Source organism: Heteronotia binoei, chromosome 19 (genome assembly GCF_032191835.1).
Source record: "Heteronotia binoei isolate CCM8104 ecotype False Entrance Well chromosome 19, APGP_CSIRO_Hbin_v1, whole genome shotgun sequence".
Classification (NCBI taxonomy): Eukaryota; Metazoa; Chordata; class Lepidosauria; order Squamata; family Gekkonidae; genus Heteronotia; species Heteronotia binoei.
In genome coordinates this window covers 2,083,137-2,110,371 of record NC_083241.1, presented here as the reverse complement: position 1 = coordinate 2,110,371, position 27,235 = coordinate 2,083,137, and the positions used below count along the sequence as shown (strand labels likewise).

Below are 27,235 nucleotides of genomic sequence, written 5' to 3'. Positions count from 1 at the left end.
CTCCTGGCTCAAGTTCTGAGCAGAGGTAAGGCAGCTTGACATAAAAAGTAGACAGTCCTTTCTTTCTGGGTCCCTTGGGGCTCACTGTCATGGGCACCCTTGTGGAGCCAGATGTCTTGCTCTTCAAGCAGGGTCAAGCGTTTCCTTTCTCTGCCCCTCCTGGCAGTTTCTCAGAGTGGGGAAGAGGCCTCCTGTTGGTCACAGGTATTTATAATAGGAATGCCTGGCACTTGCATTGGAGAGAATCCAGGGCTGCATTAGAAGAGAGGTCGGCACAGAAGCACTGCATGCCAACTCGGACATGCTGTGGTCGTGCAGCTCCTTTGCTGCAGCAGTAATGTTACAGATTTTGTTACAGATTTTCAAGGCTCTTTTGTGGAGGCCTGAAATTTCCATCTTGCAACAGGGAGAGTCGTGATTAGACACGAAGAACTAGAGAGAGAGAGATGCCAAATCAGTGGTACAAATTTCTGAGCTCTAGCAGAGGGCTTGCTTTCTATTTTTTTTTCACTTGTGGGCAGGGCTATCCCTTGGTGCTGGGAACATTGACTAGAATGCAGGCTGTTTAAGTTAGTTGTGTGACATCAGCGCTTTGACTTCGTAACAGGAAGCACAGAGAATTTCGGCAGTGGACTATGCAGATGGTTCAGGCAGCGGGAAGTGATTTTGGGTATTCCAGCACTTCCTGTCTAGGAAATTGGGGAATTCTGGAAGAATTTTAGGGTATTGAGTTTTTCTCTTATAATTGCAGGGTGAACTTTTTAAAGCTGAACAAAACCCCTGCATAAGACTTCCCTAAAGACTTTGGTCCATGGCCTTTAGGTGGCCAGACTAGTCAAAGAAAAGGGGAGAAAGGACTAAGAAATTTGAGATCGTTCCAGGAAGGGGGGATGTCTAAGGGAGTTAATACTTGTTGATGTACTCCATGTCTATGAATGTACATTATTTGGGGATGCAGTTATTCACTTTGTATTGTGCTGACAAACGGCAGATCAGAACCCCGATTCCAGAATGAAGAGATTTTTCCCATGTAGATTAGATGCATAATTCAGTGATGATACTGAGATGGCAGTGCCATCCTAGGCAGAGTTGCACTGTTCAAGCTCACTAACTTCAATGAACTCCAAAGGGTATAGCTCTGTTTAGGATGACATTGTTAACCCAGTAGCCATGGATGGCTCCATCTTCTCTGTTCAGTGCCGAGATTCTCTACTGTGCAGAATGCTAGGCAACTTCGTAAGATTACTGCTGCTCTGTATTGATTTGAAGCATGCAAAATTATTTACACACTTCAGCAGTTGGGAATGAAAGCTTAAATATTTACAGCACTTAAATATGAAATTTACGTATTGGCATTAAATCGCTGGAATGTGTTAGTATTTGCAGAACTGTTGCGGTATGTGGCATATTGTAGGGAGGGGAAGTTTTCTGTCTTAGTCACACATGGGAACTGCAGTGCAAGTCGGATTCTGCTGTTTTGCCGTTTGTGCCATCAGTGATGCAAAAGGCTTCTATAAGAATGTGAGCAATAATCAAAATGGAAATGGCTGTTGCAGGGATTACAAAGCAGCACATATTTCTCAGTTTGGCACTGTATCTTGGGTACCCCAAAACACAAGTGCATTTACTCTTTCTTAATCGTTAATGCATTTCAAGTTGCAAGAGGAGAATGGGAAAGAGCTTGTTCTCTAAGCACAATTGAATGGAGATGATTTATAGCCAGGGAGAATTTTTCTTGTGTTTGATGTCAAAGGGGGGAATGTTTTAGCATGTGAGGGCACTGGACAGATGGCATATAAAAGAAAAATAAATTGTATCAGTAGGAATAAGAAGTCCTGTTAAGGAAAAGACATACACAAATTCAGAATCAAAATATGCATGATGACATAGCCCCCAAGTGACTGGTTCCTAAAATACCCATATTTCAACATGCACTCCACCTCTTTTAACAGAACATCTCAGATCTTTCAGTCTAATATATAACCATCATGAAAAATAAGGAATGTTTTAATTGTCAAATCCCTTTAGATTATTACAGTTAATAGTTCTAACAGCTGATCTCAATATTGGCCTGGGTTGAACCAGCTTTTTTGTTTGTGCAAAAGGAGGAGATTGGATTTATATCCCACCCTTCGTTACCCAAAGGCAACTCAGAGCAGCTTACAAATTTCCTTTCCCTTCCCCTCCCCACAACAGACACCCTGTGAGGTAGGTGGAGCTGAAAGAACTCTCCCAGAACTGCTACATCAGACAGGTGAGAGTGCCCTTTGACACACACCTCTCCCAAAAAAACAATTACTGGTGGGAAATTGTGACACCTGTCTTGACAAAAGCCATATGTACCAGGGGATTTAAGGAGGCAGTTATGGTAGGTAAAGAAATCTACCTGGATCCAACTTAATGTCTTTCCATCTTCGAATGAGTAGCTTGTGGGTGCTGCTTCCATCTCTCTTTCCATTTCACTGGGGTCTCCGGCAAACATGCGCCTGTTCCAGCAGAACTGGGTCACTGAGTGGATGTGGTACTGGATGTCGCTGTGGACCTTACTGACTTTACAAGTGGTCATGGTGCGAGGCCTGTTGGGAGGCCCTCCTCAAAAGAGCATACCAATCCATTTCTGGAAAAAAACTATTAAAGAAGGTCTCACTGACGTTTCGCAATAAACTTGACTTCAGAGATGACGCTGTGCATCGTTGGTTTTTAATATTATTGTAATGTTTCTTAGTTCTCTTTGGGTTTTTAGACTTCCCTTCTTAGCACCGTTAGCACTAACGTATGCAACGCAATGTGCACAGAGGATGAGAAGTCTTCGTGAAAAAGAGAAGTCGTGTAAACAAAAGAAGCAATGCTGAATTTAGAAGTAAAATCCAGCAGCAATTCAAGGAAACACGAGGTCCTTGCAAAATGCTTCTCGCTTCGGTTGCAAATTCACCACTATAAATGGTATCCTGTTCATTTAATGGCATCCCCTCCCATTTCTGTTAATTTTAACAATTCTGCAGTTATGGAACGCTTTGGGAAGCAGCAGAAGCCTAACAGCCATGTATGAAAAGGCAACGCTCTTACCTTTTGGGAAAGCCCATTCATCCCTTAATAATAAATTTTCAGTTTCATTGTGTTAAATTACTTGAGTCTTTGATGGGGGTGACAAAAAACCCTGAAGCCTGTCACCCACATAGGTGGGCCTGCAAGAAGAAGATGGTTTTATTTTTGGTTTTATCATATTTAGTGCCCTAAGGGTCTGTGTTGGGGACGGGGCACAAAAATGAAACCTGCCAGCTTCTGAAATAAAGTTGTGGATGAGAGCAAGAGGTCAGCACCACCGTCAAGATTAACGAAATTTGGGGCATTGTAGGAGCTTTCATGAGTCACTGCTTGCTTTTTCACTTCTAAAGCAGTGAACAGTGACTCCCAAAAGCCTGTCCCGAATTTTGGTAGTCTTGAAGGTGCTGCTGGATTCGCACTCTTTTCTACTGCTACAGACAGACTTGACAGAGCCATCAAGATTTATCTGAAGCCAGCAGTGACTCCCAAAAGCTCCTACCCTGACACAAATTTCATTAGATCTGGGTGGGCAGCTGTCGGTCTGAAGCAAACGAACATGGTTAGAATAATAAACATAAGCCATGTTGGATCGGGCCAATGGCCCATCACTCAGTGGCCAAAAACCCAGGTACTGTCATGAGATGCACCAGTGGGGCCAGGATGCTAGAAGTTCTCCCACTGTTGCCCCCCTCCTAAGCGCCAAGAATATACAGCATCGCTGCCCCAGACAGTCCCATCTATACTGTGGGGCTAATAGCTACTTCTGCACCATGTTTATCCAATTCCCTCTTGACACCATCCATATAGGTGCCACCACCTACTGTGGCAGTGAATTCCATGTATTAATTACCCTTTGGGCGAAGAACTTCCTTTTATCAGTTCTAACCTGACTGCTCAGCAATTTCATTGAGTGTCCACAAGTTCTTGTGAGAAAGGGGGGGAAAATGCTTTCTCTACCTTCTCTACCCCATGTCTCTCTCTCGGCTTGACTTCGCGAACGAAGATTTAAGAAGGGTGCAGTAGTCCACATCTGCTGCAGGCTCGCTGGTGGCTGACAAGACCAATGCGGGACAGGCAGATCCGGCCACAGTGGCTTCAGGGAAAAGTCTGATTTGGGGTTGGTGCTGTAGCAGCGCGATTCTTCCTCAATCTCCTTTTGTCCTCAAGACCAGCTATGCGTGCGTTCTCAAAGGAAGAGACAGCCTGGTGGATGGTGTGCCTCCATGCTTTGCGATCTGAGGCTAGGTCAGACCACTGGTGATGGTTGATGCGACAGGTGCCAAGGGATTTCTTCCAGGAGTCCTTGTACCTCTTCTTTGGTGCCCCTCTATTTCGATGGCCGGTGGAAAGTTTGCCATACAGAGCAATCTTGGGAAGGCGGTGGTTTTCCATCCTGGAGATATGCCCTGCCCAGCGCAGCTGCGTCTTCAACAGCAGTGCTTCGATGCTTGTAACCTCCGCCCGCTTGAGGACTTCAGTGTTGGTCACAAAGTCACTCCAGTGGATGTTGAGGATGGTGCGAAGGCAGCGCTGATGAAAGCGCTCAAGGAGTCGCAGGTGATGACGGTATAAAACCCACGATTCGGAGCCGTAGATGAGGGTTGTCATCACAACCGCTTTGTAAACATTGATCTTTGTGCCTTTTTTCAGATGCTTGTTGCTCCACACTCTTTTGTGCAGTCGGCCAAAGGCACGGTTTGCCTTTGCCAGCCTGTTGTCAATCTCCTTGTCGATCTTAGCATCTGAGGAGATGATGCACCCCAGGTAGCTGAACTGCTGGACTGTCTTCAGTACTGATTCACCCACAGTGATGCAGGGAGGGTGATAATCTTCCTGGGGTGCAGGCTGGTGGAGAACTTCTGTCTTCTTCAGACTAACTTCTAGGCCGAATAGCTTGGCAGCCTCTGCAAAGCAGGACGTCTACCCCATGTATACTCTTGTCAACCCCTATCCCCTCACCCCTCAGTTTCTCCAAGCTAAAGAGCCGCAAGCGCTTTAACCTTTCTTTAAATATGTTCCTCTTAAATAGTAGAGTCCAGTAGTACTCTTCCCCCCCACCCACCCCAACAAATTTTGTTAGTCTTTAAGGAGGTGCTGGACTAGGCTTCCCAATCCCCAGGTCCCAGAGGGGGATCCCCCGGTTTTACAGGCTTCCCCCCTCCCCCAGCCAGCTGGCCGGCGGGGGAAGCCCCACCCCCAGAGCCATCATGCACCTCCATGAACGATTCCCATAGGGAATGATGGGGAATTGAGCCGCTGGTATCGGGGGCTCTGGGGGGGGCTGTTTTTTAAGATAGATGCACCAAATTTTCAGTATAGCATCTAGTGCCTCTCCCCAAAATACATCCCAAGTTTCAAAAAGATTGGACCAGGGAGTCCAATTCTGTGAGCCCCAAAAGAAGGTGTCCCTATCCTTCATTATTTCCTATGAAAGGAAGGCATTTAAAAAGATGTGCAGTCCCTTTAAATGTGATGGCCAGAACTCCCTTGGAGTTCAATTATGCTTGTCACACCCTTGCTCTTGGCTCCACCCCCAATGTCTCCTGGCTCCACCCCCAAAGTCTCCTGGCTCCACCCCCAAAGTCCCCAGATAGTTCTTGAATTGGACTTGGCAACCCTATGCTGGACTCTGGCTCTTGTCTCCTTTATCTGGAAGGAAGGTCTACCCCTCCCCAAAATAGACCCTTAGGGCACTTAATACAACACAATAAGAACCATCTTCCATGGGCAGGCCCATCAGTGTGGGGTTTTGGGTTTTTTTTGGTATTTTTGCCCCCCCCCCCAAAAAAATCAAAGGCCTTCAAGCAGTGTTCCCTCTAAGCTGAGTTGACGTAGGGTTGCCAATCCCCAGGTGAGGGCAGGGGATCCCCCGGTTTGGAGGCCCTCCCCCTCTTCAGGGACGTCAGAAAGCGGGGGAAGGGGAGGGAAATGGCTGCTGGGAACTCTGTTATTCCCTATGGAGATTTATTCCCATAGAAAATAATGGAGAATTGATCCGGGGTATCTGGAGCTCTGGGCGGGTTGTTTTTTGGGGCAGAGGCACCAAATTTTCAGTACAGCATCTAGTGCCTCTCCCCAAAGTATCCCCCAAGTTTCAAAACGATTGGACCAGGGGGTCCAATTCTATGAGCCCCAAAAGAAGGTGCCCCTGTCCTTCATGATTTCCTACGAAAGGAAGGCATTGAAAAGGTGTGCCGTTCCTTTAAATGTGATGGGCACAACTCCCCTTTGGAGTTCAATGATGCTTGTCACAGCCTTGATCTTGGCTCCGCCCCTAATGTCTCCTGGCTCCACCCCCAAAGTCTCCCGGCTCCACCCCTAATGTCTCCTGGCTCCACCCATAAAGTCTCCTGGCTCCACCCCCAATGTCTCTTGGCTGCACCCCCAAAGTCTCCTGGCTCCACCCCTAATGTCTCTTGGCTGCACCCCCAAAGTCTCCTGGCTCCACCCCCAATGTCTCCTGGCTCCACCCATAAAGCCTTCTGGCTCCACCCCAAAGTCTCCCGGCTCCACCCCCAAAGTCTCCCGGCTCCACCCTCAAAGTCCCCAGATATTTCTTGAATTGGACTTTGCAACCCTAAGTTGACGTGAGCTAGCTCACAGATTCTTAGCCTGCAGCTCGCATATTTTTGTTTTAGGAAAAATGGCCCTAGAGCACAATAACATCCGCTGCTGGACTCTGGCCCAGCGCCGGCCCTGAAGCCCGCTGAGGGAGGGGAGGGGAGGGAAGGGAAGCGGGAGGCCGGCAGTGCCGCAGAAAGCGGAGCGGGGAGCGGCGCCTGTGAGGCGGGCTGCGGGGCCAGGCGAGGCCGGGGCTGGGCTAGGCCGCGCAGGCCCTTCGAGGGGCGGGGAGGGGCGGGGGGAAGGAAGCGCGCGGGGGCGGCGACGGTTGCTGCTGCTTCTCTCTCCCGCCGCCAGTCTCCGCGAGCCGCCTCCATGGGCCGGCGCCGCCGCCTCCTGCTGCTCTGGGCCCTGCTCGGCCTCCTCCACCCGGGAGCCCCCCGGGCCCAGAGTGAGTGAGGGGGGGAGGGGGGGTCCCCCGGTCTGGAGGCCTCCCCCCGCCTCGGGGTCGCCCGGAAGCCGGCAGAGGGGAAGGGAATGTCTTATCCCCTATGGAGATTTATCTTCATAGGAAATCATGGAGAATTGATCTGCGGGTATCTGGGGCTCTGGGGGGGCTGTTTTGGGGGGTAGAGGCACCAAATTTTCAGTATAGCATCCAGTGCCTCTCCCCAAAAGGCCCTCCAAGTTTCAAAAGGATTGGACCAGGGGGTCCAATTCTGTGAGCCTCCAAAGAAGGTGCCCCTATCCTTCATTATTTCCTATGGAAGGAAGGCATTGAAAAAGGTGTGCGGTCCCTTTAAATGTGAGGGCCACAACTCCCTTTGGAGTTCAGTTATGCTTGTCACAGCCTTCATCTTGGCTCCACCCCTAATGTCCCCTGGCTCCACCCCCCAAAGTCTCCTGGCTCCACCCCTAATGTCCCCTGGCTCCACCCCCCAAAGTCTCCTGGTTCCACCCCTAATGTCTCCTGGCCCCACCCCCAAAGTCTCTTGGCTCCACCCCCAAAGTCCCCAGATGTTTCTTGAATTGTACTTTGCAACCCTCAGAGGGAGTCATGGGCTGGTTGGCTGAGAGGGGCCAGGCTGCCTCCCCATGGCCTGGGGGTTACTTTGGCCAGTCTCCAGGAGGGACCTGGAGATCTCCCGGAAGGACCATCCGTCTCCAGGCGACAGGAATTCGTTTCGAGGGTTGCAAACTGAGGGTTGGGTTTTCTTGGGGGGCGGGTGGAGTGGAAGGGTCTCAATGTATAGCGATGCCAACCTCAAAGTGGGACTTGGGGCAGTATCCCCTCTAAGCTGAGTGAGCGTGAGCCGGCTCACAGATTTTTAGCCTCCAGCCAGTGTTAAAGCTGCAGTACTGCAGTCCTAAGCTCTGCTCACGACCTGAGTTCGATCCCCGGCGGAAGCTGGGTTTTCAGGTAGTTGGCTCGAGGTTGACTCAGCCTTCCATCCTTCCCAGGTCGGTAAAATGAGTCCCCAGCTTGCTGGAGAGAAAGTGTAAAAGACTGGGGAAGGCAATGGCAAACCACCCCGTAAAAAGTCTGCCGTGAAAACGTTGTGAAAGCAACATCACCCCAGAGTCGGAAACAACTGGTGCTTGCACAGGGGACCTTTCCTTTTCCACACCTTTTTGTTTTAGCCCAGAGCACAATAATCGATGCACTTTCATGCCAGTAGCTCACAAAGTAGCGTTTTTGCTCACAGGACTCTACAGCTTAGAGGGAACATTGACTTGGGGATCCCCTGGAATGACAGCTCATTTCCAAGGGACAGAGAGCGGTTCCCCTGGAGAAAAGGGATGCTTTGGGAGGGTGGGCTTTGTGGCATTGCACCCCGCTGAGGTCCCTGCCCAACCCAGGCTCCGTCCCCAAATCTCCAGGAATTTCCCGTCTGGATCTAGCAACTCTTTGCTCCCCCACCCGCAACTTGGCGACCCTACGTAGAGCCTACCTTCCAAAGCAGCCATTTTCTCCAGGGGAACAGTGCTCCGTAGTCTGGAGATTTCCTGCAATTCCAGGTGCTCTGCAGGCTCCACCTGGATGTTCGAAACTAAAACTCCAAAGGCTCTGTGTGCAAATGCCTCTTCACGATGTCAAACAAATACTCCAGTGATGCACAAAAGTTCTCCAATGTAATAATAGAATTTTACTTCTCAAAGTGTGCCCAGGCACACAGGTATTACTTCAAAAGGACAAAATTACAATTGACACGTTTGTAATATTCCACCAAAGGTAGTAATATAAATTCCAAGTGACATCCAGTTTTTTTTTTAATTCCACTCAACCTGTACAGCTACAGGCAAAACCGGCTTAATGTCCCGTTTCGCACATAAGCTTTTTCCGGCTTCAAAAATCTCAATAAGTACACTTTCCGCTTTTTCACAGCACTGTGCTTCACATTCACAAGGTGAGTCTGGCATGAGAGTGAATATCTCCCATCCAAATACTTGCCAGGGTTGGCCCTGGTTAGCTTCTGAGATGTGATAAGATTGGGCTTGCCTGAACTGTCCAAGTCAGGATGTAATCAACAGCCTATATTTTGAGAGAGAGAACAAGTGCTATCCTGTTCATCCGTCCAGATCTATTGGCAGTATAGCAGGGGGCACAGGATTACATTAGTTCTGCTCCTAGGTAGAGATCAAGGTTTCAGTTTAACCTGTACTGCAGGCTCCTGTTTTGTCCTGTGTGCTTCTTGATACCTTCATGAAGCCAGTGGCTGTTGGGGTCTGGTGCCTTCACTTTGGCCGCTACCATTCTGGTAACATTCAGCTCTTTCCCCTTTGCCTCTTAGTCAAACGGGGCGCATTTGGGGACAAACAGGTACCTGGAGGCAGAGGCAGGCTGAACAAACTGATGCTGTGTGTGGACAAGATGAAGACTTTTGCTGCTCTGTATTTGGATTCCCACGTGGATTCCCTTACTGGGGGAAAAATTAGACCTTTGAGATGAACCACACTGTTCTGATTTACTGTGAAATGCTGTGTGTTGAGGCTGTCTTTGAAGACCTATTCAGAAACTCCAGCAGTTCCCCAGCACTGCAGCCAGCGTTGATGGCTCATGGGACAAGTAACCCTGTGATCCCTGTGCTCTCTCTCGGCTTGACTTCGCGAACGAAGATTTAAGAAGGGTGCAGTAGTCCACGTCTGCTGCAGGCTCGCTGGTGGCTGACAAGACCAATGCGGGACAGGCAGATCCGGCCACAGTGGCTGCAGGGAAAAGTCTGATTTGGGGTTGGTGCTGTAGCAGTGCGATTCTTCCTCAATCTCCTTTTGTCCTCAAGACCAGCTATGCGTGCGTTCTCAAAGGAAGAGACAGCCTGGTGGATGGTGTGCCTCCATGCTTTGCGATCTGAGGCTAGGTCAGACCACTGGTGATGGTTGATGCGACAGGTGCCAAGGGATTTCTTCAAGGAGTCCTTGTACCTCTTCTTTGGTGCCCCTCTATTTCGATGGCTGGTGGAGAGTTCGCCATACAGGGCAATCTTGGGAAGGCGGTGGTTTTCCATCCTAGAAATATGCCCTGCCCAGCGCTAAAAGATGCAGATCAACTTCCCGTTTGTTTTGACCTACTTCAAAGTGACTTCCTCATTTGTGGCATTCTCTCTCTCTCTCTCTGTGGGATTTGCCTGCCTCCCTTGCTGTTAGTTTCCAGATGAAGGAATGTTCTGTCCCATTGTGCTTTTGGTTGAGTTGCTATTTGTGGATTTACCCTGATTTTAATGTAACTTTAGCTGGCTACCTTTCAGGCAGTGTTCCCTCTAAGCTGAGGCTGTGGGAGCTAGCTCACAGATTTTTAGCCTCCAGCTCACACGTTTTTGTCTTCGCTTAGGAAGGATGACCCCAGAGCACAATAATTGATGCAGTAAGCTCACAACTTTAAATGCCAGTAGCCAGGGGGCATTCATTTTGTAGAAAAATAGGTGGTGGAGCTCATCCAGGGGTTGTTATGCTGCTGCACCTGCTATTCAATGCAAAAGGTAGATAGGTGGGGAGGTGGAGGGGGAACCCTCAGAAAAGTTCAAGAACTGCTCCTGTGAGCTGCTGCTGAATTCAAGGCCTTCCAGTTGCTCACAAAATAGAATTTTTGCTCACAAGACTCTGCAGCTTAGAGGGAACATTGCTTTCAGGGATGACTTTCTGAAGAAATTCTTTGGGGTTTTTTTGCTGTTTTGGAATTCAGTAATGCCCACTCTTCTACATGTTGAACTTTGGCTTGGTCTGTTGTGATTCCCCACCCCATTCCAGCTTAATTATTTCTGCGTAATTTTGATAAATGATATGTTCTGTGTAGTTTTATAAGCTGTTTTGATCCTCACGGAGAAGCAAGATAAACAGTTTGAATAAGTGCAATAAATAAAAGCCATGCTTTCCTGTCGCAGTTTAGTTTAGGCTGACAAAACCACATCAAGGAAGAAAAAGGGCTGGTGATCTGTCTGAAGGTGGTGATTTAAGCATATGTTGCCTACAGAACTTGTCTGCTTGCACAATATTTTCAGGGTTAAGTAAGGGAAATGAAAACCAGGAAGCTTTACACCACTTCAGTTGAATGGCAGCGCAGTTTCCATTAGGAGAAAGTCATTTTTGGTTTAGGAGTGGCACAGTTTTGTTCCTTCTTTAATCATCCTAAAAAGTTTAAAGGTGCTGTTTGTTTTCAGAAACAAGGCTCCTTCCTGTTATTTTGTAAGACCTTGTTTGCTGTTTCATGGCATACATCAGCTTTCTGTACAAGGAAGGAGGAGGAGGTCTCCCACCAGTCTGTCCTTCCAACATAATCTGTTGTTTTGTAACAGTTTTGGGGGAAAGTTTAAAAGATTATAAACTGCTTACCCTTTGCTGCCTTGGTGTCAAAGCAAAGAAAAATGCATTATGATGCGAACGGTGGTCAGTGATTTATATGGTACATGTGTGTTTCCTTCTCCCACTGGCACAAAAAAATAATTCCCTAACCTTTCCCTATGCTGGTCTTTTGGGGCCTGTTACTCCCAGCTTGTTTTTTTTTTTTAAGTATCCTAGTTTGGTCATGTCATAAAATGCATACATAAGTATTTTATCTTTGTGTGCAAATAAAGTATTAAGAGTTTTAGTAAAGACAGATGTGTAATCTTTGTTCTTGTTTTGTGGCTCTCAAACATTTGATGTTTATTCCGTGGGTCTTACATTAAGCAAGTTTGGCCGCCCCTGCTCTAGGTGCTGCTATATATTGCACCCTTTACAGGATGAAATGAGATAATTTGTTCACTGACAGCTGCTGTTGTCTGTGAGTGTTTCCTGCCAACTCCGTGTGAATGGATTTTCTTTTTTTAAAAGAGACTGTTTTACACCAGCCTGTTTTTGTATCATTCCCCAAGACCTTTCTGCTGAGTATTTAACCAAACCAAAATGGTTGTTCTGTGGCTCCAAAATTTGCCAGAGGCCTTGAGATTACAGAACAAATCACATTACTTTTCAAAATCCTAAGCCTTTTGTATCTTTTAAGCATACTTGGAAAAGATATAAAATGAAATTGAAGACCAAAGCTCATGTTATTTATTATTTTATTTACTTGGATGGAATTTGTGTTCTGCCCGGATCTCATGGAAACAATTTTTAAAAGGCATACAAAGTTCCTTTGGCAGTGTACGGTGTATACCTGTTTGGCTCTGTATATATTTATGCACTTTTCACATGCTCTTGTTTTTATTTGTATTCTTATAGACCTTTCTGAAGAAATGTATAAGGGCACTGTGACAAAATAGATCTATTCTTTTTTTTTACTGCAAAAAAACCCAAAACCAAACCACGGGTGCTCCAGTGTTTATAAAACTTTGCTTCGAATTTTGTTTATTTTATTTCTGCTTGGAAAGTCCAACGTGAGGATGTTGCGACCTGAAAATTTTTTTTTTTTCATATTTCAAAACAACTCGGTGGTACAAACCATTATTCTTGTTCCGTTCTTGGAGAACGCTACTGAATTCTGCAGGTTGTCAGTTTAGTTGTGATTTTCTTGTGGCTTTGTGGGCAGCACAACTGTTGAGATTGCAATTTATCTGTCAGTATTTTGAGAGTTTGGCAGAGGTGCCCTGGAGACCTGCAAACCTGTTTCACAGCAGGTGCCAAAAATGTGCAGTTTGTGAGAATTTTTGTGTCTCTCCATCTCAAAGGCTTACACTGGATATGAAATATGAAATGCCGGGAGCTACCCTCTGTCTGCCTCACCCAATGTAAAGTTAATTCAGAATATTATGCTGTGTGACAGTTTCTGATATTCTCTCTTTCTCTCTGTTTTTAGGTGTGCAGCATACTTACGAAAATGTTAAAGTATTGCAGGTACCTTTTTTATTTTTAAGAACTCGGAACTGGGTTATCTTTCTTAAGTTGTCTAGTTTAATGCAAGGCGTTTTCTGAGCAGGATTGAAGGCAAAAGTGGATTTTAGTGCTCATTTGTCTCTGCCAGTGTAATGAAGAGGAAGTAATTTCTTGATAAGATGCTTTAAGGGGCAGCCGTGTTGACCTCCAGCAGGAGAGTGGGATCTGAGTCCAGACGCACATTAGAGACCAGTAAGACTTTGGGGGCAGACGGGAAGTCATTGACAGGAAGTCATGTGATGCTTGAGCAGGCAGAGCCAGAGTTGGGACCTCACTCGTTCTGAGGCCGGAACCATGGGCAGTGGACCAAGAGAGGCGGGGACAGGAAGGAACCAGGAGATGTATAGTCGTGAGGAACGAGTCAATATGAAAAAACCTTTTCTGCCGCACCTTGTCCATCTGCTTATTTATTTATTTGATTTATATCCCGCCCTACCCCACCGAAGCGGGCTCAGGGTGGCTCACAACATAACAGTAACAGTAAAATTCAAATTTTAAAATACAATAGCAATATACATAATTAAAACATTAAAATCAATACATCAGTCCAACAGTGTGCTATCTATAGACTTCCTTCAGTATTTTGGTATTTTGGTAGCGGTCAGTTATAGGCCAACCGGAAGAGGACTGTCTTACAGGCCCTGCGGAACTGTCCAATATCCCGCAGGGCCCTGACCTCTTCCGGTAACTGGTTCCACCAGCAAGGGGCTGTGATTGAAAAGGCCCTGTCCCTGGTTGACTTCAACCGGGCATCCTTTGGCCCGGGGATTACAAGGAGATTTTGAGAGCCAGATCACAGTACTCTCTGGGGAACATATGGGAAGAGATGGTCCCTAAGGTAGGCAGGTCCTAGGCCATATGCATGCACGCAAACAAAGGGAGGTAATATGGGGCTGTTGCTCTTGATGCACGCACACTTGCAAGAGATCCTTCCAAAACCCGGCAGCTCTGAAAAGGCTTGTGCCTAGGGCTGCCATTCCCCGTGGGGGCTGGGGATCCCCTGGTTTGGAGGTCCCCCCCCCAGTTCAGGATTATCAGAACGCAGGGTGGGGAAGGAAATGCCCACTGGGCACTCCATTATACTCTGTGGAGACTGGTCCCCATAGGGTATAATGGAGAATCAATCCATGGGTATCTGGGGCAGGGGGGGGCTGTCTTTTGAGGTAGAGGGAGCAAATTTTCTGCATCTGGTTTCTCTCCTCAAATCCCCTTCCCCCCCAAGTTTCAAAAAAAAATTGGACCAGGGGTTCCAGTTCTGTGAGCCCCAGAAGAAAGTGCCCCATCCTCCATTATTTCATTTCATTTCATTTTATTTGATTTATATCCCGCCCTCCCCACCGAGGCGGCTTCCAATGGAAGGAAGTCATTTAAAGGAAACACTTCCTGTTAAATGTGATGGTCAGAACTCCCTTTGGAGTTCAACCATGCTTGTTACACCCTGGCTCCTGGCTCCACCCCCAAAGTCTCCTGGCTCCACCCCCAGAGTCCCCAGATATTTCCTGAGTCGGACCCGGCAACCCTATTGTGACCCACCGGAGGGTCTTGCATCATGGGTTAAAGACCACTGCTTTAGACAGTGCTGAGAGCTGAGTGATAGCTTCAGTTTGGTGTAGTGGTGAAGTGCGTGGACTCTTATCTGGGAGAACTGGATTTGATTCCCCATTCCTCCACTTGCAGCTGCTGGAATGGCCTTGGGTGAGCCATAGCTATCACAGAAGTTGTCCTTGAAAGGGCAGCTGCTGTGAGAGCCCTTTCAGCCCTACCCATCTCACAGGGTGTTTGTTGTGGGGGGAGACGATATAGGAGATTGTAAGCTGCTCTGAGCCTCTGATTAAGAGAGAAGGACGGGTTATAAATCTGCAATTCTTCTTCTTCAAAGGGTAGGTGCGGCCTCATCTGGAATACTCTGTACAATTCTGGTCACTGCACCTCAAAAAAGGATATCATAGCATTGGAAAAAGTGCAGAAAAGGGCAGCTAGAATGATTAAAGGGTTGGAACACTTTCCCTATGAAGAAAGGTTAAAACACTTGGGGCTCGTTAGCTTGGAGAAATGTCGACTGTGGGGTGACATGATAGAGGTTTACAAGATTCTGCATGGGATAGAGAAGACAGAGAATGAAGTCCTTTTCTCCCTTTCTCACCATACAAGAACTTGTGGGCACTCCATGAAATTGCTGAGCAGTTGGGTTAGAACTGATAAAAGGAAATACTTCTTCACCCAAAGGGTGATTAACATGTGGAATTCACTGCCACAGGAGGTGGTGGTGGCTACAAGCGTAGACAGCTTCAAGAGGGGATTGGATAAGCATATGGAGCAGAGGTCCATCAGTGGCTATTAGCCGCAGCTTATTGTTGGAACTCTCTGTCTAGGGCAGTGATGCTCTGTATTCTTGGTGCTTGGGGGGAGAAACAGTGGAAGGGCTTCTAGTGTCCTGGTCCCACTGATGGACCTCCTGATGGCACTTGGTTTTTATGGCCACTGTGTGACACAGAGTGTTGGACTGGATGGGCCATTGACCTGATCCAACATGGCTTCTCTTATATTCTTATGTTTTTATGTGCAGAACTCAGGCCCAGTAACACCTTATAGACCAGCAAGAATTTTGGGGTCTGAGCTTTTGTCAAACAGAACTCCCTTTGTCCATTGCTTTGACTCTCGAATGCTTATACCTTGAAAATCTTGTTGGTGAAAGGTGGGTGTGAGAGGGATGTAGTGGTGTTAGAGTTTGGGATTACGACCTCACAGATCTAGGGTCCAACCAGTATTCAGCCATGAAGCTCACTGGATAACTTTGGGAAGTTATTCTCAGCTGGACGTACCTTGGAGGGTTGTTGTGATAAGAAAATGGAGGACAGGCAAGCCATGTGTACCACCCTGAGCTTCTTGGGAATTAAAATGGGGCAGTGGATAGACAGGATGCTGTCTGAAATTATTCCCCCACATATATTCAGTGGTTTAAAACCATCCTGGGATGGAAAAGGCCTACCACGCTGATCTTTCACAAAGCCACTCTCAGGAAGTTTCAAGTTCAAGCCCGTCTGGGCAAGTTGTTGGAGGGCAATGGAACTGTCTGTAGGCAAAGTTAGAGGGGAATAGTTTGCATCTCACTCTGTCTAGACTCAGCCAGGCCAGATGTGCTTGTGCAGCTGGACTTGGGAGAGGCAGACACTGGGGGAGGATGGATTGTCTGCCTGCACTCACTGAAGCCCCAGGAAACTGTCTCTCCCCTTGCCTTCTACTGCAGGTTCTGCCTCTCCCAGCTCCACAAACCACTTTCACCTGGGCAAGGCTAGAAGGTGGAAATAGCCTCTGCAGGCCTGACCCAGCAGACGAGTCAGAAGATTCCTGTTTTCTTTCAGCTGCTTAATTCACAGACCCCCCCCCCCTTTCTCATTGAGACTAAAGGGAGGTTACAAATTGGTTGGGACCACTGTTCCCTCTAAGCTGCAGGCTTGTGCGCAAAAATTCTACTTCATGAGCTACCTGCATAAATTATTGTGCTCTGGGGCTGTTTTTCCTGAGCTAAGACAAAAAATGTGTGAGCTGGAGGCTGTGAGCTAGCTCGCACTAACTCAACTTAGAGGGAACGCTGGTTGGGACTGGAGGGAAACACTGTCATGCTCTTTACCCTTCTTGCTTTGCTCTGCCATAGAAAGCAGGGTACAATTATGGAATGCGAATTGCTGGAACCTTTTAGGAAGGCATCAGGATCCTAATATGAGGCCATGTTGATTAACGTTTTGGATTTATTTATAGTAACTCTGTTCTTGGTGCTGGTTGATGACTGGCAATAGGGAGCTCAGAGCCTGAATAGCTAATTGAAGCTTGCTAGCAAACAACTGACAGAGCAGTTCTGTACTGGAAGTGGATGAAGCTTTTAGGCTTTTAGGAAAGCTGAAGCTCGGTAGGAGCTTAGGCTGGCCAAGGATGCTAAAAACAACAAAAAGGGGTTCTTTTCTTATGTTCAAAGTAAGAAAAAGAGCAAGGACACGGTAGGCCCATTGCGAGGGCAAGAAAGTGAAATTGTAACAGGTGATGAAGAGAGGGCGGAACTGCTCAATTCCTACTTTTCCTCAGTCTTCTCTTCTAAGGGAAACGGTGCTCAACATGGCAAAAACAGAACATATAAGGAAGGTATGAAGTTCCAACCTAGGATCAGCCTAGGGGTAGTACATAAACACCTAGTTTCTTTAAATGAAACTAAGTCCTCAGGGCCAGATGAATTGCATCCAAAGGTTCTAAAAGAGCTTGCGGATGTAATTTCTGAGCCTCTGGCTATTATTTTTGAGAATTCTTGGAGAACAGGAGAGGTGCTGGAAGATTGGAGGCGTGCAAATGTTGTCCCCATCTTCAAGAAGGGGAAAAAAGACTATCCGGGTAACTATCGACCTGTCAGCTTGACGTCTACCTGGAAAAGTTTTAGAACAAATCATCAAACAGTCAGTCCTGGAAGATTTAGAAAGAATGGATGTGATTGCTAAGAGCCAGCATGATTTTCTCAAGAACAAGTCGTGTCAAACTAACCTGATCTCTGTTTTTGAGAAAGTGACTACCTTGCTGGATCAGGGGAATGCTGTAGACATCATTTAACTTGATTTCAGTAAGGCTTTTGATAAGGTTCCACATACTATCCTTGTTGACAAGTTGGTAAAATGTGGTTTGGATCCTGTTACCGTTAGGTGGATCTGTAACTGGTTGACAGATCGCACCCAAAGAGTGCTTGTGAATGGTTCCTCATCCTCTTGGAGAGGAGTGACAAGTGGAGTGCCTCAAGGATCTGTCCTGGGACCTGTTTTGTTCGACATCTTTATCAATGATTTGGATGAAGGAATAGAAGGAATGGTTATTAAATTTGCAGTTGATACTAAATTGGGAGGGGTTGCAAACACAGAAGAAGACAGAAATAGGATCCAGGATGACCTTGACAGGCTGGAAAACTGGGCTAAAATCAATAACATGAATTTTAACAGGGATAAATGTAAAATTCTGTGTTTAGGTAGGAAAAATCCAGTGCATAGTTATAGGATGGGGGAGACTTGTCTTAGCAGTAGTATGTGCAAAAAGGATCAAGGGGTCTTAGTGGATCATACGCTGAACATGAGTCAACAGTGTGATGCAGTGGCTAAAAAGGCAAATGCAGTTTTGGGCTTTATCAACAGAAGTCTAGTGTCCAGATCACGTGATGTGATGGTATCGCTTTACTCTGCTCTGGTAAGACCTCACCTGGAGTATTGTATTTAGTTTTGGGCACCACATTTTAGGAAGGATATAGACAAGCTGGAACGGGTCCAGAGGAGAGCGACGAAGATGGTGAGGGGTCTAGAGACCAAGTCCTATGAGGAAAGGTTGATGGAGATGGGGATGTTTAGCCTGGAGAGGAGATGGCTGAGAGGTGATATGATCACCATCTTCAAGTACTTGAAGGGATGTCATATAGAGGATGGTGTGGAATTGTTTTCCATCGCCCCGGAAGTTAGGACCAGAACCAGTGGGTTGAAATTAAATCAACAGAGTTTCCAGCTCAACATTAGGAAGAACTTCCTGACAGTTAGAGCGATTCCTCAGTGGAACAGGCTTCCTCCTTGGGAGGTGATGAGCTCTCCTTCCTTGGAGGTTTTTCAACAGAGGCTAGATGGCCATCTGACAGCAATGAAGATCCTGTGAATTTAGGGGGAGGTGTTTGTGAGTTTCCTGCATTGTGCAGGGGGTTGGATTGGATGACCCTGGAGGTCCCTTCCAACTCGATGATTCTATGAATGAGCCAAAAGCTACATGGAGTCTTCATCTGAATGTAAACCATCCCATATTCACCCTGCAGAGGGAAAATATATTAATCTTTGTGCTGGGCACTTGTAAATGAGCTCTCTAAAACATGGCCATAGTTTTGATTTTCTTCTCATTTGGATGTAATTTATTTTGCCCTGGTACTATTTATTTTAATTTTTAAACTTAATTTAGATATATGCCAAGTGATGAGAAACTGGCTGCTTCCCTGAGCAAGGCATTTTCCTTTTCAGATATCCATGCGCCCGACTGCGGCCGTGCAGATTTCATCAAATACAGAAGAAAGCCCCAAGGATCAGGGTAAGAATTCTCCTTTCACCTTTCCATATCAGCTATGAAGCTTCTGGCACTTAAGGGCCTTTAGTGGGAGCCAGTTTGGTATAGTGGTTAAGTGCATGGACTCTTATCTGGGAGAACCGGGTTTGATTCCCCACTCCTCCACTTGCATCTGCTAGCATGGCCTTAGGTCAGCCAGAGCTCTGGCAGAGGTTGTCCTTGAAAGGGCAGCTGCTGTGAGAGCCCTCTCAGCCCCACCCACCTCACAGGGTGTCTGTTGTTGGGGGAGAAGGTATGGGAGATTGTAAGCCACTCTGAGTCTGTGATTCAGAGAGAAGGGCGAGGTATAAATCTGCAATTCTTCTTCTTGGAAGTACAAGGAGCCAATTGGTGGGACGACGGACCCATGTATTTGTTTCCATGGGTCCAAAACAAGAGGTGTAATGTGCTGAGCTTCAGTGGGGCAGCCCTGCTTGCATCATGGGGGCTGAATTAGTCCTCTGTGGCGTTTGCCTTAGTTCTGCCCTTTCCCCCCTTCTGTTAAGGTGCATCTGTTAAGCCTCTTATACAGGACATCATGTTTCTAGCGTAGTAGTAACATTTATTGCACAAAGCCATTGGCCATTACGATTGCAGCAATTTACAAGTTAAAAGCAGTCAAGGACTCTAAAATTAACACATTCAGATTTAGATTATTCCCATGTTACATACAGCGTCCCCGTGATTCCATAATCAGGCTCTAATTGTCCAGTTAACCACATCATTTTACTGTCTACCTGGGTACTGCCGTTGCCCTGATTTTCCTAGCAGCCAAAGCAAAAAGTGCTACCTTATAAGAGACCGTAGAGGCAACATCTGACAACAGAAATATTAGTTAATCCTTATTAGAAGCCATATACAATTGATCTGTTATTTCAGTCAGAAACGTGCGTCTAGGTTCTGAATACAGTGGGCAAACCATAACATGATGGAAGAGGTCCTCCACAGAAGTTTTGCATAGACAAATATGCTGTTCCTGAGGTGTTTTAGAGTATCGCCCCAGGAGACATTCTGTTGGCATGGTCTGAAACCGCAGAGCTGGAAATGCTGATCTAAGTTTGTACACAGTAATATTTGCCAGATACGCGGATCTTCGGTGACCCTTCTTTATATCTTTATACCATGTTTCTAGTGGTTTTAATGTAATTCATGGACCATTCTTCTGGGATACACCTAGGTGGGGGTAGGAGACCACATGGAGCATCACGAGAGTCAGCCGAGTGGTCAGCTGGCTACAGGCACATCTTAAACATAGATTTTTGTTTGGCCGATTTTTTTCTTGCTGTCAGGTCATAGCTGATTTATGGTGATCCCAGTTTGGTGTAGTGGTTAAGTGTGCAGACTCTTATCTGGGAGAACCGGGTTTGATTCCCCACTCCTCCACTTGCAGCTGCTGGAATGGCCTTGGGTCAGCCAGAGCTCTATTATCTGGGAGAACCGAGTTGGATTCCCCACTCCTCCACTTGCAACTGCTGGAATGGCCTTGGGTCAGCCAGAGCTCTCTTATCTGGGAGAACCGGGTTTGATTCCCCACTCCTCCACTTGCAGCTGCTGGAATGGCCTTGGGTCAGCCAGAGCTCTATTATCTGGGAGAACCGAGTTGGATTCCCCACTCCTCCACTTGCAACTGCTGGAATGGCCTTGGGTCAGCCAGAGCTCTCTTATCTGGGAGAACCGGCTTTGATTCCCCCCTCCTCCACTTGCAACTGCTGGAATGGCCTTGGGTCAGCCAGAGCTCTCTTATCTGGGAGAACCGGGTTTGATTCCCCACTCCTCCACTCGCAGCTGCTGGAATGACCTTGGGTCAGCCAGAGCTCTCTTATCTGGGAGAACCCGGTTGGATTCCCCACTCCGACACTTGCAAGCTGCTGAAATGGCCTTGGGTCAGCCAGAGCTCTCTTATCTGGGAGAACCAGCTTTGATTCCCCACTCCTCCACTTGCAGCTGCTGGAATGGCCTTGGGTCAGGGCGTGTGGTTAGCGGGCAGGACTAAGTAAAGGGAACGTTGCCTCAGGGAACTTCTTGGATCCTACCCAAGCCAGACTGTTGGCAAGAAGGAAGATACCAATGATTGCTCTTTTTTCAGGGGACACTTTTGGGTCTTACCTGTGATCCTAAGAGCAGAAGAACAAGAGGGGGACCCCATTTAAGGTACTTGATTCCTCTCTGTAGGGAACTTGTTTAGGTAACGTAGCGGCGGCAGGGCTTTTTTTTCTGCCGGAGCCCTGGGCTGGCCATGTGGCAGTCATGTGATCCAAGGCCATGTGGTGTGGCCTAATATGCAAATGAGCTCCTGATGGCCATTCCTTGCTTTCCCACTCTGGGCAAGGAATAAATTCCAAACTGAAAACCCCCCAGCCAGAGACCTTTCCCTCAGAGAGTGCCTCCCTTCCGTGGAAGTTCTGGGAAGTGGCTTGTTCCAGCTTTGGGCTGCAGCTGGGCCACCTCCACTGCACAGCCGCATTTCCCTGCTGGACTTTCCTGCTCCTCCTCCCTCCCTCCTGCTCCACTCTCCCCCCCCCTTCTTCTATGCGTCGGAAGACCACACCCCTCCCTTCAGCTTCCTCGCCTTCTCTCCAAGACCGGATGCCTTCAGTCGCACTGCCCTGTTTGGCCTTTGCAATTCTCCTTGTGAACTAAACAGAAATAAATACTTGCAGGTACTAAACTGGGGTAAGGAGATTCAATGTGGCCCTATTGAAGGTTGAGGAGAATGTTTTTGGGACCTGGATTAGCTCATTATTGTTCCTTCTAAACAGCAACGTTGATGGTCCTTCTTATCAGCAGGACATTAAATCAGGACTGTCCGTGGACAAGGAGAAGAAGACCGCAGATTTATATCCCACCCTTCACTCTGAATTTCAGAGTCTCAGAGTGGCTCACAATCTCCTTTACCTTCCTGCCCCACAACAGACACCCTGTGAGGGAGATGAAGATATTGGATTTATATCCCGCTCTCCACTCCGAAGAGTCTCAGAGCGGCTCACAATCTCCTTTACCTTCCTGCCCCACAACAGACACCCTGTGAGGAAGATGAAGATATTGGATTTATATCCCGCTCTCCACTCCGAAGAGTCTCAGAGCGGCTCACAATCTCCTTTACCTTCCTGCCCCACAACGGACACCCCGTGAGGTGGGTGGGGCTGAGAGGGCTCTCACAGCAGCTGCCCTTTCAAGGACAACCTCTGCCAGAGCTATGGCTGACCCAAGACCATTCCAGCAGGTGCAAGTGGAGGAGTGGGGAATCCAAGATAAGAGTCTGCCCTCTTAATCTCTACACCAGTTTGGTGTAGCTGGGGGGGGGCATTTAAGAGAGACAAGAGAGGGATTTCTGCATACTCAGAGACTCCCAATATGCTAAAAAAAATGGTTCTGAATTTTTTTTTAAAGAGAGAACTAAAGGCCCAGTAGTCACTAGCCGTGCTTCTCGCCTTCCAGGATCTGTGCAGCACTCCAGGCAGGTGAACAGCGGTTACAGAAAAAAGGGAAGAGCCTCTTGCAGAGGAGGGTGCCCATGCCAGCGAGGGGTTGTTGTGATTGGGTCAGATACAGGTGGGGAGGGGGGTGCAGAGGGAGCTCCAGCTTGCTACCCGCCTGTCTCAGTCTTCACCGAGCTGTGGTTGCTAATAAGCGGGATGCGCCCGCACAAAGCACCCTCCAGTTGCTGCCACCAGCCTGTCTCCTTGCAGTCCTTTAAGGAGCTCGACAGGTCAATCTCTGTTCTCCTTTTTTGCATTCTTTTGGCCGCATACAAATACACCCCAGACTGGAGCCTATGTTCCCTCTAAGCTGCAGAGTCTTGTGAGCAAAAATCCTACTTTGTGAACTGCTGGCATTCAAGTGGTGAGCTCCTGCACCCATTAGTGTGCTCAGGGGCCCTCCTTCCTGAGTGAAGACAAAACTCTGTGAGCTGGAGGCTAAAAATCTGTGAGCTAGCTCACTAACTCAGCTTTGAGGGGACATTGGTTGCAGCTGTGATTTTCACAGAGTGACCAAGGTAGTCAGGGTTTGGGGTGGTGGTGGTGGTGGAACCAATTTTATTTAGAAAGAGAAGGGCTTCAGACTGCTGATTAAAGGACCCAAGGATCGCCAGAAAGGAGGGGTGAGGCTGAAAGAAAGAGAGGGCGAGATTGAGTGCAAGAACAGAGGTGGACTTGCAAACAGCTTCCAGAATAAAGAAATTCTAATGCACTCAGATTAGGACACTCCCTTTCCAAGCTTCACAGGAAATGTGCCACGGGTGGGTTTCCTGTCCCATGGGGTTTTTAACGGGCTGGTTAAGGCACCACCCCTCCCCTGGAAATGGGAGTGCAGTCTTATTCCCACTTCTGGGGAGAATGGCCATTGGCGAGGAAATAGGCTTGGCAAAGAAATTGGGTGTGGTGGGATTCACACCTCCAACCCAATGAAGAAGCTCAGAGGCTGAAAGGAAGGATGGGCCTAGAATGAGCTACGCCTCTCTGGAGAGCTTCCCCCTGCAAGGAGCGGACAAACCAGTCAGGGGAAATATGAGAAACGGGAAAGGTTACTGGGAACACGATGAGACAATTCCCACAGGACTGCATCCCCTGGCTAAATCCCATTCAGGATGCCGTAAACTTCTGGCCGCTTCGAAGCTAAAGCAGTTGCGGGGAGGATTAATTAGGGTAAGGGGAAAATCACTTTTTCCAATTTTAATTAATGAGTCATGCATTGCGCCCCCCCCCCCCCCACCGCCCCAGGCCGCAGGAGATGGCACATGCTCTTGGCTTTCAAGAGGGCTTGGCTTTCTTGGCTTCCCAGAAGGGCGACGAAGATGGTGAGGGGTCTGGAGACCAAGTCCTATGAGGAAAGGATGAAGGAGCTGGGCATGTTTAGCCTGGAGAGGAGGCGGCTGAGAGGTGATAGGGTCACCTTTTTCAAGGACATGAAGGGCTGTCTAGAGGAGGGTGTGGAATTGTTTTCTGTGGCCCCAGAAGGTCGGACCAGAACCATAAGAACATAAGAGAAGCCATGTTGGATCAGGCCAACGGCCCATCCAGTCCAACACTCTGAATCACATAAGAACATAAGAGAAGCCATGTTGGATCAGGCCAACGGCCCATCCAGTCCAACACTCTGTGTCACATAAGAACATAAGAGAAGCCATGTTGGATCAGACCAGTGGCCCATCCAGTCCAACACTCTGTGTCACATAAGAACATAAGAGAAGCCATGTTGGATCAGGCCAATGGCCCATCCAGTCCAACACTCTGTGTCACATAAGAACATAAGAGAAGCCATGTTGGATCAGGCCAATGGCCCCTCCAGTCCAGCACTCTGTGTCACAGAAGAACATAAGAGAAGCCATGTTGGATCAGGCCAATGGCCCATCCAGTCCAACACTCTGTGTCACATAAGAACATAAGAGAAGCCATGTTGGATCAGGCCAATGGCCCATCCAATCCAACACTCTGTGTCACATAAGAACATAAGAGAAGCCATGTTGGATCAGACCAGTGGCCCTTCCAGTCCAACACTCTGTGTCACATAAGAACATCAGAGAAGCCATGTTGGATCAGGCCAGTGGCCCATCCAGTCCAACACTCTGTGTCACATAAGAACATAAGAGAAGCCATGTTGGATCAGGCCAACGGCCCATCCAGTCCAACACTTTGTGTCACACAGTGGCAAAAAATTTTATACATACACACACACTGTGGCTAATAGCCACTGATGGACCTGTGCTCCATATTTTTATCTAAACCCCTCTTGAAGCTGGCTATGCTTTTGGCCACCACCACCTCCTGTGGCAGTGAATTCCGCATGTTAATCACCCTTTGGGTGAAGAAGTACTTCCTTTTATCCGTTTTAACCCGTCTGCCCAGCAATTTCATCGAATGCCCACGAGTTCTTGTATTGTGAGAAAGGGAGAAAAGTACTTCTTTCTCTACTTTCTCCATACCATGCATTATCTTGTAAACCTCTGTCATGTCACCCCGCAGTCGACGTTTCTCCAAGCTGAAGAGCCCCAAGCGTTTCAACCTTTCTTCATAGGGAAAGTGCTCCAGCCCTTTAATCATTCTAGTTGCCCTTTTCTGGACTTTCTCCAGAAAGGGCAACTAGAATGATTAAAGGGCTGGAGCACCAGTGGGTTGAAATTAAATCAGAAGAGTTTCCGGCTCAACATTAGGAAGAACTCCCTGACCGTTAGAGCGGTTCCTCAGTGGAACAGGCTTCCTCCTCAGGAGGTGGTGGGCTCTCCTTCCTTGGAGGTTTTTCAACAGAGGCTAGATGGCCATCGGGCAGCTATGAGGATCCTGTGAATTTAGGGGGAGGTTTTTGTGAATTTCCTGCATTGTGCAGGGGTTGGACTAGATGACCCTGGAGGTTCTTTCCAGCTCTATGATTCTAGGATCTATGTTTTACAGACAATTCCCAATCAGAAGAAGAGGCGGAAGCCAAGGAAAAGGCAGAAGCCAAGGAGGAAGAAAAAACGTTGCATGACCTTGTGGGCGTCCTGCAAGACATGGTGCAAGACATCCCAACAGTGAAAGCACAACACCCCATCCACACCATCCTCCTACCGACCATCGCCCTGCCAACCGAACCACCGGCGGTTGTGACAACCGTCCTAGAACCACCGGTAGTCATGACAACCGCTCCAGAGCCTTCCCAGCCAGAAATGGTTCACACCGTTGAGGTCAGCCTGAGCCCAACACCTAAGGAAGAATCGGAGACGTCAGAAACGGTTGTCGTGACCAACCCAATTACCCCTGCCAGCCCAGCACACGTTATAGAAATTAAAAATGCCACAGGTGAACCTGTACTTCTGCATATTGATCAGACCACCAGAGAAGAACCGTTGGTTAGTGTTTCCCTCGTTTTAGAAAAGACGACGACCAAGAAAAGCGTCAAGAACTTTGATCAGCTGACCAACGGAGCCTTATCGAATCTGGAGCAGTCTCTGGAAAATGTTAAAAAACTGAATGGGATACTCGATACCTTCACTAAAAAAGCGGAGCATCCGGAAAGCAAAGCTGGTAAGGCGCCGAAGGAGAAACCAGCTGCAGGAGATATCTTGGGCTTGATTGCAAATCTGATCGAAACCCTAAAGAGCACCCCTTCCTTTGTGAAAGAAGATCGAAACCTCTACAAGTACATTCAGACAGCAGAAACCTACATCAAAGAGGCTCTGGAGTTAACGGAAAAAGCAGAGAAGAAGCTTCAAGAGGAGCACCCGGTCTTGCCTTCCACCCCCCCACCTGCACGAGAGGAGGAGATCCTCCTCCCGCCCACACCTGCGCCAGAACCTTTACCTGCACCGACCATTATTGTCCATCCGGTATCACCTCCTCCTGAGCCTCTCGCCGAAAAGGCCGAAGACGCTCAAGAGGAAATGGGAAAGCTAAAAGCGTTCATTAACTTGCTGTATGGTTTTAGTCCCCATCTGACTTCATTCACAAAGAACACGGCCCATAAAAAAGTGGCGGAGGACATCGTCGAGAGAGCCCTGGGGGTCCTCCATGCCATCAAGAGCGTTTTCTGTAACAGTCAAGAAGCTCAGAGCAAAAGAGCCCTAAAGCAGTTGCTGAAGGAAGACATGGAGCTCATGAACCAAGCCATGAAGGCGAAGGGAAAGAGAGTCCATTAAGAAGAAAGATCCGTCTGGTCCTTGGCAGTGTGACTGTTTCTCATCGAACGTACGTCTGATCAGAGACCCCTTTGTTACAGCCCACCTGGGCGTTGTAGGCATTTCCAGGTCTGGAATTAAATGTTTTATTTATAAATAAAAACCTCTCTTTCATTTTTCATCCTCCGGTTGAACTGATCTCTGAGAGACTTATAGTTGGAATTTACACTTCGTTTGTGTAAATTACTGAAGCACATCGTTAAAGATTGTTGGAGAAAAGTCTTGCGTTTGAGCAGGGGTGGCCAAACTTGCTTAATGTAAGAGCCACGTAGAATAAATGTCAGATGTTTGAGAGCCGCAAAACATGACATCAGATATTTAAGAGCCACAAGGCAGGAAGGAAGGTAGGTGGAAAGAAAACAAACAGACGGGGGGAGGGCGAGGAAGTGAGAGGTGGAAAGAAAGCAACTTTTAACTTTAAATGCATTCACCAAGACTCTGGCTGGCTTGGCTTGTAGAAGTGATTTAAAGAAACAAATGCCTTCTCTAAGTGGCCCGACGGGGCAGTGGGGGCTTCAAGAGCCACACAAA

At 47.7% G+C, this 27,235-nt stretch overlaps 1 protein-coding gene across 1 annotated transcript; it reads left to right on the top strand.

Annotated features, from left to right (window-relative positions):
• The first annotated feature begins 6,964 nt into the window (after positions 1 to 6,964).
• On the top strand, positions 6,965 to 26,807 carry LOC132587741 (uncharacterized). The gene is made up of 4 exons (XM_060260097.1): positions 6,965 to 7,057; positions 12,875 to 12,912; positions 18,972 to 19,038; positions 25,443 to 26,807. Exons 1-4 carry the CDS (start codon positions 6,982 to 6,984, stop codon positions 26,663 to 26,665), a joined length of 1,404 nt encoding a protein of 467 aa, XP_060116080.1. The 5' UTR covers positions 6,965 to 6,981; the 3' UTR covers positions 26,666 to 26,807.
• The last annotated feature ends 428 nt before the right edge of the window (positions 26,808 to 27,235 follow it).